The sequence below is a fragment of the Planococcus citri genome, chromosome 1 (genome assembly GCF_950023065.1).
Source record: "Planococcus citri chromosome 1, ihPlaCitr1.1, whole genome shotgun sequence".
Lineage (NCBI taxonomy): Eukaryota > Metazoa > Arthropoda > Insecta > Hemiptera > Pseudococcidae > Planococcus > Planococcus citri.
In genome coordinates, this window is record NC_088677.1 from 49,898,446 (window position 1) to 49,910,654 (window position 12,209).

Below are 12,209 nucleotides of genomic sequence, written 5' to 3' on the forward strand. Positions count from 1 at the left end.
CAATGGTATCCAAAACTATTTCCTTATGTACCATTCGGCTTAGTTCGAAGGTTCCCTAACCAACCACTTGAGTACCTGCCGACTTAGGTTACATTCTAAGCAAATAATGATACTACTCGTATAAAGAAACTTGATTTTAATCAAATATGCGCAGATCGTTTATTTACATGTTAAAATAGAGTACATTATTTTAACACACAAATTCACAAACATACAATCATTACTATCAAACAGATTAATCATAGTGAGCATTTACGTTTTAAATAAGAATTAAAAAAACCATCATATAATAACATAACATAACAAATCTATATAAAGGCCTTTTTTTGAGCGCTTCTCAAATATACAATTACTATTCAAATTAAATGCATTAGAGATTAAAAAATAAACTACACTTTTCTAATGGTGAATAAATTAAATTTGAAAAATCTATTCTCAATTTGCAATAGCAAATAGCAATAATAACACACGAGAAAACATAAAAATATTCTTACTGGAAGAGAAAAGAAACTCTCTGCACGCACTCAACAGCATTAAAAGTTCTACTAGAACAATATCGTGAAAATTATGTTGAGCTGCTCGATAAAAATTGTACCTGTCATTTCAATTATTCAAAATAAAAAGAACCATATCCTTAAATAAACGCACTTCATCAAAATTAAGATCACGTAAACTAATAAATAAATAAATAAATAAAATACAAATAATGGAAAAAGCATAAACAATTTTTGTGATGTAAGGTGAAAATTTTTATCAAAATAACGCGTGTTAATCGAATAAGAAATCAAAAATAACTGAAGGCTGACTTAAACTGAAGTATAAATTAAGGTGTCACTGCATAAAACAATTAAAATAATTGACAAATAAAAAAAGTTGAAAATTTGTTTTAAAAAATGGTAAAAAAATTTACATCGCAATCACCTCAATATTAAAAATACGAATAGCAATTAGAAAACTATAACTTCACCACTATCAGTCAGCTTTACGAGTGGTTCTTCTTTTGCGAACCGGAGGACTAGCATTTTCTTCGTTTTGCTCGTCAACGATTTCGTCTTCAAGATCGTCCTGTAATAAAATAGTAGAAAATTATCAACACGTTCGAATATAATTTGAAAAATTCGCTAACGTACTTCTTCTTCAGCATCATCTTTCCTTCTAGACGGACTTCCTTCTGCACCATAGTGAAGTATTTTAGGCGGGTAGAAGAAATCGATACAGAATACAATGATCTAAAACGTTAAAAATTTGTTCATTGTTGAATTCGAAATTATCATACTTCTAAAAATGGATTTACTCACAAGTCCTAATAAGGCACCGAAGAATATCGTAGCAATAGCAAAAATCAAGTAAGATCCCCAAGTAGGCAATCCATAATCTTCCATTAACCTCGCATGAATATTCTAAAAGTGATACAACATATTGTTTACATCAACGCTGACAAGAATTCACGCGTAATTGCGACGCACTTACTCTTAAAAGTTGAGATAACTTGAAGAAATAAGCTACTGCTGTCATTTGATAAGAAGCTGGCGATTTCCATGACGGCACTGCTTGTAAATCTTTCCATTTTTTCTCTTTCACGAATTGTAAGAACGATTCTATATCCCTAGATCCGCGATATTGTCTGAATTCGCCATTCGAAACGCTATAAATACGTGTAACAATTTGGTTAGCTAATGATGCTCGAATCAATACACGAAGGAACTTGGAACAATTCTATATTACATACTGGAATATCGTAGGTAAAGCTGTAACCATAAATCTGCCGCTCAAACCCGGCGAAACAGTCACATCTACTTGTCCAACTGAGATTCCCAATTCACCGCCATATTTCGATAATTCTTTCCACGTTGTTTCCAAAGCTTTGCATGCCGGACACCACGGAGCGTAACTGGAATAACCATAAAATGAACATAAGTAATTGTTTTAGTAACAACGATGCATTTACAAGAGATTACGTGACAATTGCATCTGTACTTACAATTCAAGCATCCATTCTCCTTTCAGTATCGAATCCCAGTTAGTTTCGTCTAAACTTTTAATCTGACATGTAACTCCAGTTACAACGAGGAACAATGAAAGTACGCTTGGTAACAACATATTGGCATTTATGAACATTACTACGATTATTAATCACTAGAAATAAATTAATACAGAATCTTTATCTCAAGTATTTGTGATCTACGACAAGATTAAAACTGCAAAGGAAACACAACCGCATTATACGACTCGCGATTCACGAGAAATCACTAACATCTTAAAGTCCAAATTATCATGAACTAATTCAATACACTACACCGAATCTTGACCGATCGAATAATAATTGTTTCAACACTTCTAAATGGTCAAATTATTCTAAAAAATACCTCGAATTCGAAAAGTCATAATAACTCATTATCCGAACCGCTGTCAGCTTTTGCTTTTGTGTTTAGCTGCAGTTTGTCAGCGAACAAAATTACGCAGTGTTACCAAAAATCAAAGTGAATTTTCTCAAGTGTTTTCACGGTCAACTTTTTTCTTATCTCGAGAATCGAGATAAATATTTTTCAAAAATATTTTTTACAGTCTAAATCTTTTTTTACAAAGTATTTTAAAGCTATTTACGCTTTTTTGGATGCAAAATAATTTGAAAAAGTCACTAAAACACATTCAAACGATGTACTTTTCGTAAAATTCAAATTCGCGTAAATCTTTCTTCCGACAGCTTATCAGAGAGAGAAACACCAGAAGGTAATTTGATGATAATTCGTAGGGTTCAAATGAGTTCAAAATTATAGATTTCGATTTTCTTTTTCTAAAAATTTGCATAGATTTACTTTGGTTTATAGAAGGAAATCATTACGAAAACTTTTTAATATTCAACTGGAGTTACTCAGAAATCCTTACTACACATCGAAGAAACACGAGCAGTATTCATTCGTCAAAGGTAAGCCATTCAGTGCAATAATTGTGCGATTACAGCAAGCTCGTTAGAATCTCGAATAAGTTACTTGATTAAGAGATTGAAAAATGTACTTTCATTTCATTTTTAATGATATTTAGACGCGGCTTCTTTCGAATCTAAACTCGGTGTACTTGACTCATGAGCTGTAAAGTTGTTTTCGATGTATCTTTGCTAACACTTGTATTATTCTGGGTGTAATTCTGTGTTACAGTACTTTCATTGAAACACAACATTCGATCGTTCAAACACTTCAAAATTTAAAATTAATTCATTTCCATGTCACTTAAAGTTTTTCGCTATAAGCTCAATCAATATTTTATAGTTATTTTCTTGCGAATCTACGGTAAACGCTTAAATGTAGAAGTGTTGATCCACCGACTACCGAAACAATGAATGATGCTGATTTGATGTTGTTTTTACAGCTAAAGTTTTCTTTGACCTTTCATTCTACATAATGACGAAAGCATAAATATTATGATGGAATCTCCAAGAAAGAGTTTGAGTTTGGCCAAGAGTATACCTCAGGGAGAAATTTTAACGGATTTGAAAAGTAAAAAATGGAAACTGGGACCAGCGGTAGGAATTGGTGGCTTTGGAGAAATTTATCTTGGTGAGTAATTAGTGCACCTGTGAAAATAGAAAAGAAATAAAATCGTGAATTAATGTACTCATTCAACTTTGTGTTTCAGCTTCTGATGATTTGACTAGAACCGTGGGTAATAAAACTGACTATGTAGTGAAAGTAGTGAGTATATGAGATTTATCTAAGTACATTGTCGATAAATGTGAAACAGAGATGTGTGTTAGCAGTAATTTCCAACACAATTTTCATGTTTCAGGAGCCATTTATGAGTGGTCCTTTATTTGTTGAAATTCACGTTTACGCTAAAATTGGTAGAAAAGAACTGAGTAAGTTGATATAATACGGAGATTTCATCTGTCATCCGAGAATATTTTTAATATTTTCAAATGTGTATTTACAGTTGATAAATGGAAGATGGATCGTAGAATGAAAGCTTTAGGAATGCCACATTTCTTGGGTTGCGGTTCTCATTACTATAACAACGAACGTTATCGTTTTATTGTTCTGCCGAAATACGGTATCGATTTGCAGACCGTGTTTCTGAATAGTGGCCGACGATTTAGTCTTAAAACAGCATTTACCTTGGCTTTTTATGTGGTTCGTATAGTAATAATAATAATATGATAATGTTGAAAAATTTTGATAAGGAAGATGATTTTAACGAAATATCGGTTTGTATTTCAGATCGACGTTTTAGAATATATTCATAGTAAAGGTTATGTTCATGCGGATATTAAAGCTTCAAATTTGGTCCTGAACAAAGAAAATACTACTCCAGTTCATTTATTAGATTATGGTTTATCCTGTAAATTTTATGACGATGTTGGGAATCATAAAAAGTTAGAATCTGATCAAAGGAAAGCCCACAACGGTACCTTAGTATTCACATCGAGGGATGCTCATTTCGGAGGTTAGTTTTTACCGAACCGGTGCCATATGAACAATGTACAGTGTGTATGTAGAACGCTTATATTGTTTCTTTCATCTTTAGCACATTCAAGACGAGGCGATTTAGAAGTGTTGGGGTATAATATCATCCAGTGGATAACGGGTTCGTTGCCGTGGGAAGGTAACACGGATGCTGAAATGGTAGCTGAATATAAGAATAAAATGATGAGCAATTTGCCTGCCTTGATTGACGAATGTTTTAGTTCCAAAAAAATCGAACCGCCTGGTATGTATACATTATATTATTTTGATTTCATTTTGAAATATTTGCAATTTACGTATCGGTGTACTAATTTATATTAATTTTTGTAGATTCTTTAGTGCAATATTTGAGATATGTTAATCGTTTGAAATTCAAGTCGAAACCGAATTACGCATATTGTAGAAGTTTATTTAAAAATGCTGTTCGAGATGCTGGGTACACATTTAATGGAGACCTCTCTTTGAATGTGAATTTATTGCAAGGACCTCGCAGGGTAATTATATAATATTAATTTCAAACGTTAAAAAGCTTTGTTCTGTTGTTATTTTGGTTTCTCTAATAAATAGTGAAATTATGTTGAATCAATGTAAATACTGAGGAACTTGAAAAATATTTCTTCATCTATTTTTAGCGTTTTAGATGTAACAGCGATAGAGAAAACAATAACAGATATAAATTTCGTAAGCCCTGTGCAATACCTGTTAACAATGCTCGGAAACCTTGCGCCGTTCGTAATTACAATCCAAGGTAAATTTTCATTTTCAATTGAATTTATTCGTTTTACGATCTCGATTACTCCACTCATTATTTTTGCAATTTTTAGATTAACAAGAAAATCAACACATAGTACGGTTCAGTTCGATTGGCCCAAAATATTAGCCGGAAATCCAGAGAAACCCACTGGTATTTTGCCAATGTACGATGTTCCTCAAGAGTCAAGAATGGCCGGGTAATTATCTTTCTTGCTTCCAGCAATTCGAGTTTAAAAGTTTTTTGAATCTCTCATCAACAAGATTTCTTTTTTTACAGAATCAGTATATCATCAGACAGTACAGATTCTGCAAATTCCGAAGCTCTGTATACTCGTGGCTTAGATAATCCTACTCCGCAAATGAAATTAATCCTCGAACGGGAAAAACAAAAAGAAAAGGCAATCATAGTTAGTAATACCTGTACCACGAATGCTGCACCTTCAAAAGCGAAAATTTCACGAAATCGAAGGTATTGGAAATTTTTTATATCTTCTTGTTGATGTGTTGTTTGGATATTACCATCGTCGTTTTTCCTTGCAGCAAAAACCCATCTCCTGTGAATACCGAACAAAAACCGAACAACAACGAAAAGCCTCTTAGGAAAGAGACCAGTAAAGCGACGAAAAAGTAATAATTCATGTTTTTCATCGCATCATCATATTTTTTGTTATTGTTAATTTTATTCTCGTTTTGTAGAACGATTCCTGTTGTTACTATCGTATCGCCTCGTTCGAGTCGTAATCGTAAACATTCCCTCAAAACAATCTCGAAAAATACCAGAACTAGTGAGTATTCGTTGAAATAATTTCAATATTTGTGTACTGGATTATAACTCACAGAGATATTGTTTTGTAATGTTAATATGAATTCAGCAGGTAATAGAAGCTCTACAAGAAGGAAATCATTGAGTAAACGATGTTGAAATACCGAATTGACGTAATTTTAAATTATTTATTATTCGTTTCTACGATTTTTAATCTAAACTATTGTTTTTTTTTTTTTTTAAATTTAAAACGTTAATTTTACTTTTCTGAATATTCATTAAATATACGCGTATGATTATGTTGATGATTGCTTAATGCGTTTCATGAGTTCATTATAGTTCATTAGAATGAAGTTTGTTCTACGCCGAAAACATAAATTGCTCTATGTTCATATTTTTCGCCCGGTCTGAGAATCGAACTTGGGAATGACTCCTGAAAAAATTGATAAATATTATTGTTTTTAATGGATGAAATTCTTCCGAACTTTTCCTCAAACAAACTTCGAAATTTGGAAGTCTACATAGAAGAAACGTACTCGTACACAATTATTGTAAAATAATTCTTAGTCAAACAGTTGCGAAGTGGATTTTTTTTTACATGAGTTCATAAAATTACTGCCACTTTCAAATGAAATGAACTATCCTCGAATTTTGACACCATAATTTCAGTTTGTGACAGAAGCATCAAGCATTATAACTTTTTGAGTTAATGAAAATGCAACACTGTACATTATGTACCGAAGAAACCAAAACTTCAAAATGACTATTACTACCTACAGACTACTGTTTAAATTGAAATTTCAAAATTGAAGTGAAATTTGACGAATAAAAAAAAAGGAAGAAGAAGAAAAAAGATAAACAATAAACATGATTTTTTTGAAATTACGAAGTTTGGAAATTGAAATTAAAATATTGTGTTCTACGTACGATATTCACACTATTTGGATAGTTTTGTGTTTCCAAACAGAATGCGGACTGCTTTCCAAATTTTGCGCCATTTTTGCCAATACCGTCTTTGATGGAATTTCCTGTGTAGAATTGAACTCCCGGTTGATCGGTAAAAAGTTCCAGGTACCTACCCGATTTGGGCTCTATAACCCTGTTAAATTATAGCAAGTTTGAAATTCAACTTTAAAATTTCTGTTTGAAAATATAAATTGAATTAACATTTTAGATGATGTCACGATTTTATTTAACAAGACGTGTAGCTATCATTCAACCATTTCGTATATCGAAATTGCAATTTTTCCGTATTAATAATTTATGCAAGTAAAACTTCATCAGAATTTACCTGGCAGCAAATGTCGGTGTTTTTTTCTCAGCCTGGAACTTATTCAAGCAATAATTGAAATCAAACCCTGTCTCCGGTATGCTGTGGATCGCTTTTCCGAGATTTTGCGGCGTCCTTAAATCATAATTTGTTCCACCAACACATTTCAACTGTCCTATAAATGCACGAACAGAGTTGATGCGTTCAAAATTTAGTTGTCGTTATAGTGTTATTTTTATGTGTTAGAATTACCCGTCGCTATCATTTCTTTATTCAAGATTGTAATTTTATCTGCGTTTATGGCTACTACGTGGTCGTAAACACCCTCTGAACCAGCACCCTGAAATTAGTTTCGTTCTATTATTGCTGTGGAAAGTACATACTATAAATATTTGTCAAAAAGATTTCTTGAGGGTCAGAAATTTGTGTACTTGCTGTCTTATTAAATTTTTACAAATAACATACGTACATGTCCAGCTAAGTTGAAATAAGAATGATTGGTCAAATTGATGACGGTCGAACCATTGCTGACAGCTTCGAATAGAATACTCAATGTATTTGCTTTCAATTCGTACGTAATTGTTGAAAGTAAATCTGCTGGAAATCCTTCTTCTCCATCAGAGCTTAAGTATGTGAAAATTATTTTATTGTCTTTAATGTAACCTTTCCAATTAACCTGATAAAAAAAAATGATTTGGTATTTGAATGAATATTTTAAGAATTTTTTGATAAGTAAGTAATGATTTTCATGTTCACAAAAAATTGTTCTCTTGTAACTGAACGAATGTTGCCTACCTTATCAAATCCGATCAAACCTCCGTGCAATTGATTATTTCCCATATTTTTAATCAAGTTGTATGTTTTACCATCCAGTTTGAATTGACCTCCACCAATTCGGTTTGCGTATCTCCCAACAGTCGCTCCAAAATATGGGTTTAAATCGCTTTTATATCCTGCATACATTTGCATAAAATTCATTCTTTACTCTAGGTTCACGTTTATAAGTTATTTTATTTAGGAGGATGGAATTTCGTGAGAATTAATGCATCGAAATTTTAAACTGTTGATGAGATTTGGTCATTAATTTAGAATGTGATTTGAAAAAAAAATTAATAACCAAGATATTCAAATTTATTTGTGTGTTGTGGAAAATACTGATTATAATCAGAATCATTGAAAAATAATACGATTATCGTACAAGTAATTCGTCTTCAAAAAGAAAGGTACCTAGGTGCCCAAATGAACTTGATTCAATTATTATTATGTAGGTACTCCTAAAATTTTATCTTTTTATTTTGGTAGAATATTCTACCAATTACTAAATTGTTAACAATTTAGTAAGTACCTAAGTAATTATGACTGAGTAAAATTAATGAGGCATACACATAGGTGCGAGGTAGGTAGGTAGGTTCTAAAATCTTTCAAGCAAATTGACATAATCTTGACAATAATAACCTATACCTACGTAAGTATTTGTTAACGTTTCACAGGTGCCTCTTCACTATTCACTGAAGCGTTTAAATTGAAATAATGTGCACGTAGTAAACACTCAAAATAATAAATTTAAATGATTATTAACAGCAGCAATTTTTAATTACATAGGTACCTATATTCAACAAATTTTGAAATAGCTTAAAATACATCCCTACTTGAATTCGAATAGAAATCAGCGAAAATATACCTACATCAGATTTGAAAAACCTACGGTTGCTCATTATTTTTAGTGCATGTAGTCCAAAATATTTTTATTTTAGCGATTAAAAATATACTTAGTACAATATATTTACTAAAATAATATTAGTATGATTAGGGTACCTCTTATGTCGTCGAATCCTAACACTATGTCGTCCAATTTGCCATTTTTGTCTTTGGTTTTTATACTGGTAATAGTGGCTCCATAACTGATGACTTGCAGGGTAATATCAGCACTTTGCAATGTGTAACGACAAACCGGCTCGATTTTGTTAGTTTTATGGTTTATGGCTTCACCGAACGAATCAGTTGTTATTTTAATAGCACTATGGGTAGTCATTTTTTTCAATTGAAGTACTTAAGTATGTTCGCCACACTTACGTTTCAAGAACTGAAGTATTACTACTCGCTTGTAAACCATCTGACCGTTTCCGATTTTACTTATCTGGCTGTGGTTAAGCGATTGTAAGCGATTGTAATTATCTTTCTGCCAGTGTAGACATTTAAAGCGAGTAACAATTCTCTGATATTGCTTGGAATATAATTTTTTGTTGAACCTGAACCTAATTTTTGTAGTTTGTTTTATATTTACATTTTAAAATGATTTTCAATGTTTTTTTAAATTTGGAAAAACGCGTTGGAGTAAATGTGGAGTAGAAGTGTTTCTTTAGATTGGTATGTTACAATGTAACATACTGTTTTTTAAAATAGGTACATTATGTATTAAATTAATTATATTTTACATCCGAATAAGGTACAATGATTGGCAAAGCCAGGAAAAAAACAATGAAAATTTCAGTTAGGTTAAGTACCCTGCATCTTTATAATTAACAAACTTTAATTTTTCATGCATTTTATTTTTTTCCGCATTTTTTCCAGCCAAAACTTTGCATTGTCTACACCCACCTTCTGCTTCAATTATGAAGACATTTCAACCTATTTGTGCCCCCACTAGCTTTTACCTATACCTAGGTCATCTAATAGGTATACTGAACTAATTTTCAAATGAATTTAAATTGTATACCTACCCACTACCCAGGGCAGGGCAGGACCGGCGAGAGCCAGTGCGGGCTCGGGTGCAAAATTTTGCGGGTCCCAAATTTTTTTGGCGTACATATATTGAAAATTCTCATTTCTCATTCTAAAATCTTGAAAATGTCAACCTCAATAGCTATGGATAGGTAATTTGTACGCACTTTATAACCAAAAGGAATTCAATTTATTTTTTATTAAGTTGGAAAAATTGAAAGATATACCCATGTAGATAAAAAATGATTACATTATATCATGATTTTGGTAATATTTTCAAAATTCAAAAACACTAAAAGAAGTATACAATATTGCTCGAGCGGAGCGAAGGGGAAAATTTTTTGAGAATTTTGTTTTAAAAATAGTAGTTTTTAACAATTTTTAAACACATTTAAAGAATTTTAGAGATGTCAGTTCATCATTGAACATTCCGAATTGTAAACTTTCCAACTTATCACTCAAAGTTGGCAAGTTTTTCTAACTTCATTTGCGGTCCTTTCGAAAATTTGCGGACCCGGTGCACGTGCACTCTCTGCACCCCCCCCTCATCTTGACGGGCATGTACCTATTTAATTATCCTTCATAACTAATTCCTTTCCTCTTGCAGAAAATTCTTTTTAAAAAATGTTAAAAACACCAAACATAATGTTATAGTAAGTATAACGGAAGGACTCTCTTCTTGTGCTACAGACAGCTATGAGCTCTAGAATCCTTTCTATTCCATATGGAACCAGTCATTTGCAAAACCGCAATGTTTCAATTTTTTTCATCGTCATTCGATGGATGAGCTCAACACGACCCTCACGGAAAAAAAATAGTACTTTCTGAGTAGTAGTTTTTTAACGGAGTAAAAAGTACTACTTTTTAACACCTTCATGGAGAAATATTAGTAGTTTTACATAAAAACTACTACTTTTGTCTAAAAACTAGTTCAAATTACTACTTCGTAAGTAGTAGTTTTGAAGTAGTAATTTTAACTAGTTTTTAGACAAAAGTAGTAGTTTTTACGTAAAACTACTAATATTTCTCCATGAAGGTGTTAAAAAGTAGTACTTTTTACTCCGTTAAAAAACTACTACTCAGAAAGTACTATTTTTTTTTCGTAAGGGCGAGCAATGAATTTCCATTTAAAAAAATGAAACCCCCAAAAATGGTATTTAGGTATGGAGTTTTTTTTGCAAATATGTCTGATTCAGTTCATTATTGGATGGTGGAAGCGAGAAGACGAAATAATTGAACTGCATTATTTTTTGAATTTAGCATCTACTGCATAAAAATTTGTTTGAAATCTACTTACATTGTTTGGAAAAGTGAAAAAGGAAAGTGTCCTATTGAAACAAATATAACCAAATTCTGAAAATTCTGAAAAAAAAGGGGTGCTTAGTAAGTCTCATCTCGAGAGGAAAGTTTTGAAATCATGGATACCTATATTAATGTGATTTTTGGTCAAGTTGACTCAATGATCGATCAGACATGATCATCCGAGCCAGGTCTTCAGCTTGATGCGGATTGCGGACTAATGGTTCGAAGATAGTACAGAGTTAATTAAGCACTCGATATCTTTTCATCACTAGAAGTTTGGAAAAAAATGTGATTTCATTTCGCAATTCTATTCATCAGAACCTTTTAATGATGATAAATTAATATGATCTAGAACTACATAGATCTGATTTAGATCTACACAATTACAAAATGTATCATGTAGGTATCTAAGGTATCATTCTACAACGTAACATGAATACACGTTGCTCAACAGTCAACACACATCAGCAACACTTCACAACCAGGGATGCGATGATACCCGATATATCATGATATTTATCGATACGTATCAGATCAGTAGTGTATCGATACGTATCGATCCAAACTTGATACCGAGCTTTTGAATTTTGTTTGTTTTTGGCTTTTTTTTATCTGTGAAAGTTTTGGCATTTCAGCCAACTTTTTAAGCTAAATAAACAAACAAAAGTATCATGATATTTATCGATACGTATCATGATATTTTCAGAATTATCGATACCGTATCGACACGGTATCATCGCATCCCTGTTCACAACATTGTTGCGACTTGCGACTCGAGTCTCGAATGCTCAACTGCTCATTCAATTCGACTGTTCGTTGGTCCGTTTAGTCTGGTGGGGGTGAGTACTCAGCTATTCAGGTAGAAAAGAATGCACTTCGCGTCGGCCGGTTTCACGGCAATGTTCTGATTGTTCTCAGACCTCACTACTTCAGTTCTGGTTGG

The 12,209-nt window shown here is 32.4% G+C and overlaps 3 protein-coding genes across 5 annotated transcripts; 1 reads left to right on the forward strand and 2 right to left on the reverse strand.

Annotated features, from left to right (window-relative positions):
- Positions 1–145: 145 nt before the first annotated feature.
- Positions 146–2,438, reverse strand: LOC135832500 (thioredoxin-related transmembrane protein 1-like). Its single transcript, XM_065345779.1, has 6 exons — positions 1,982–2,438; positions 1,730–1,891; positions 1,471–1,645; positions 1,299–1,400; positions 1,131–1,229; positions 146–1,065 (listed from the first exon to the last, which is right to left on the reverse strand). Exons 1-6 carry the CDS (start codon positions 2,116–2,118, stop codon positions 973–975), a joined length of 768 nt encoding a protein of 255 aa, XP_065201851.1. The 5' UTR covers positions 2,119–2,438; the 3' UTR covers positions 146–972.
- Positions 2,439–2,764: 326 nt separating this feature from the next.
- LOC135832497 (serine/threonine-protein kinase VRK1-like) lies at positions 2,765–6,276 on the forward strand. 3 transcript variants are annotated; one of them, XM_065345774.1, is made up of 14 exons: positions 2,765–2,926; positions 3,367–3,554; positions 3,634–3,689; positions 3,784–3,853; positions 3,928–4,124; positions 4,212–4,437; positions 4,519–4,701; positions 4,788–4,951; positions 5,090–5,205; positions 5,282–5,407; positions 5,488–5,679; positions 5,751–5,837; positions 5,907–5,995; positions 6,086–6,276. In XM_065345774.1, the coding sequence occupies exons 2-14, from the start codon at positions 3,419–3,421 to the stop codon at positions 6,130–6,132; spliced, it is 1,689 nt and encodes a 562-aa protein (XP_065201846.1). In that variant the 5' UTR covers positions 2,765–2,926; positions 3,367–3,418; the 3' UTR covers positions 6,133–6,276. The 3 variants fall into 3 exon arrangements, with proteins under 3 accessions (XP_065201846.1, XP_065201844.1, XP_065201845.1); XM_065345772.1 differs by having other exon boundaries at positions 2,766–2,926; positions 6,083–6,276; XM_065345773.1 differs by lacking the exon at positions 2,765–2,926 and adding an exon at positions 3,024–3,287 and having other exon boundaries at positions 6,083–6,276.
- On the reverse strand, positions 6,142–9,379 carry LOC135832499 (galactose mutarotase-like). The gene is made up of 7 exons (XM_065345778.1): positions 9,059–9,379; positions 8,039–8,196; positions 7,713–7,919; positions 7,496–7,583; positions 7,265–7,418; positions 6,901–7,072; positions 6,142–6,406 (listed from the first exon to the last, which is right to left on the reverse strand). The coding sequence occupies exons 1-7, from the start codon at positions 9,273–9,275 to the stop codon at positions 6,317–6,319; spliced, it is 1,086 nt and encodes a 361-aa protein (XP_065201850.1). The 5' UTR covers positions 9,276–9,379; the 3' UTR covers positions 6,142–6,316.
- Between the last annotated feature and the right edge of the window lie 2,830 nt (positions 9,380–12,209).

Excerpts from the sequence above, each read along its gene's own strand:
- LOC135832499 (XM_065345778.1), bottom strand. The coding sequence starts at position 9,275 with ATGACTACCCATAGTGCTATTAAAATAACAACTGATTCGTTCGGTGAA. Across the intron at positions 7,920-8,038 it reads GTTTGATCGGATTTGATAAG|GTTAATTGGAAAGGTTACAT; the intron begins GTAGGCAACATT and ends TTTTTTTATCAG. Across the intron at positions 7,419-7,495 it reads TAAAGAAATGATAGCGACGG|GACAGTTGAAATGTGTTGGT; the intron begins GTAATTCTAACA and ends GTGCATTTATAG.
- LOC135832500 (XM_065345779.1), bottom strand. The coding sequence starts at position 2,118 with ATGTTCATAAATGCCAATATGTTGTTACCAAGCGTACTTTCATTGTTC. Across the intron at positions 1,892-1,981 it reads GGAGAATGGATGCTTGAATT|TTACGCTCCGTGGTGTCCGG; the intron begins GTAAGTACAGAT and ends TGGTTATTCCAG. Across the intron at positions 1,230-1,298 it reads TCGGTGCCTTATTAGGACTT|ATCATTGTATTCTGTATCGA; the intron begins GTGAGTAAATCC and ends TTAACGTTTTAG.
- LOC135832497 (XM_065345772.1), top strand. The coding sequence starts at position 3,419 with ATGATGGAATCTCCAAGAAAGAGTTTGAGTTTGGCCAAGAGTATACCT. Across the intron at positions 3,690-3,783 it reads CTGACTATGTAGTGAAAGTA|GAGCCATTTATGAGTGGTCC; the intron begins GTGAGTATATGA and ends TTCATGTTTCAG. Across the intron at positions 5,206-5,281 it reads GTTCGTAATTACAATCCAAG|ATTAACAAGAAAATCAACAC; the intron begins GTAAATTTTCAT and ends TGCAATTTTTAG.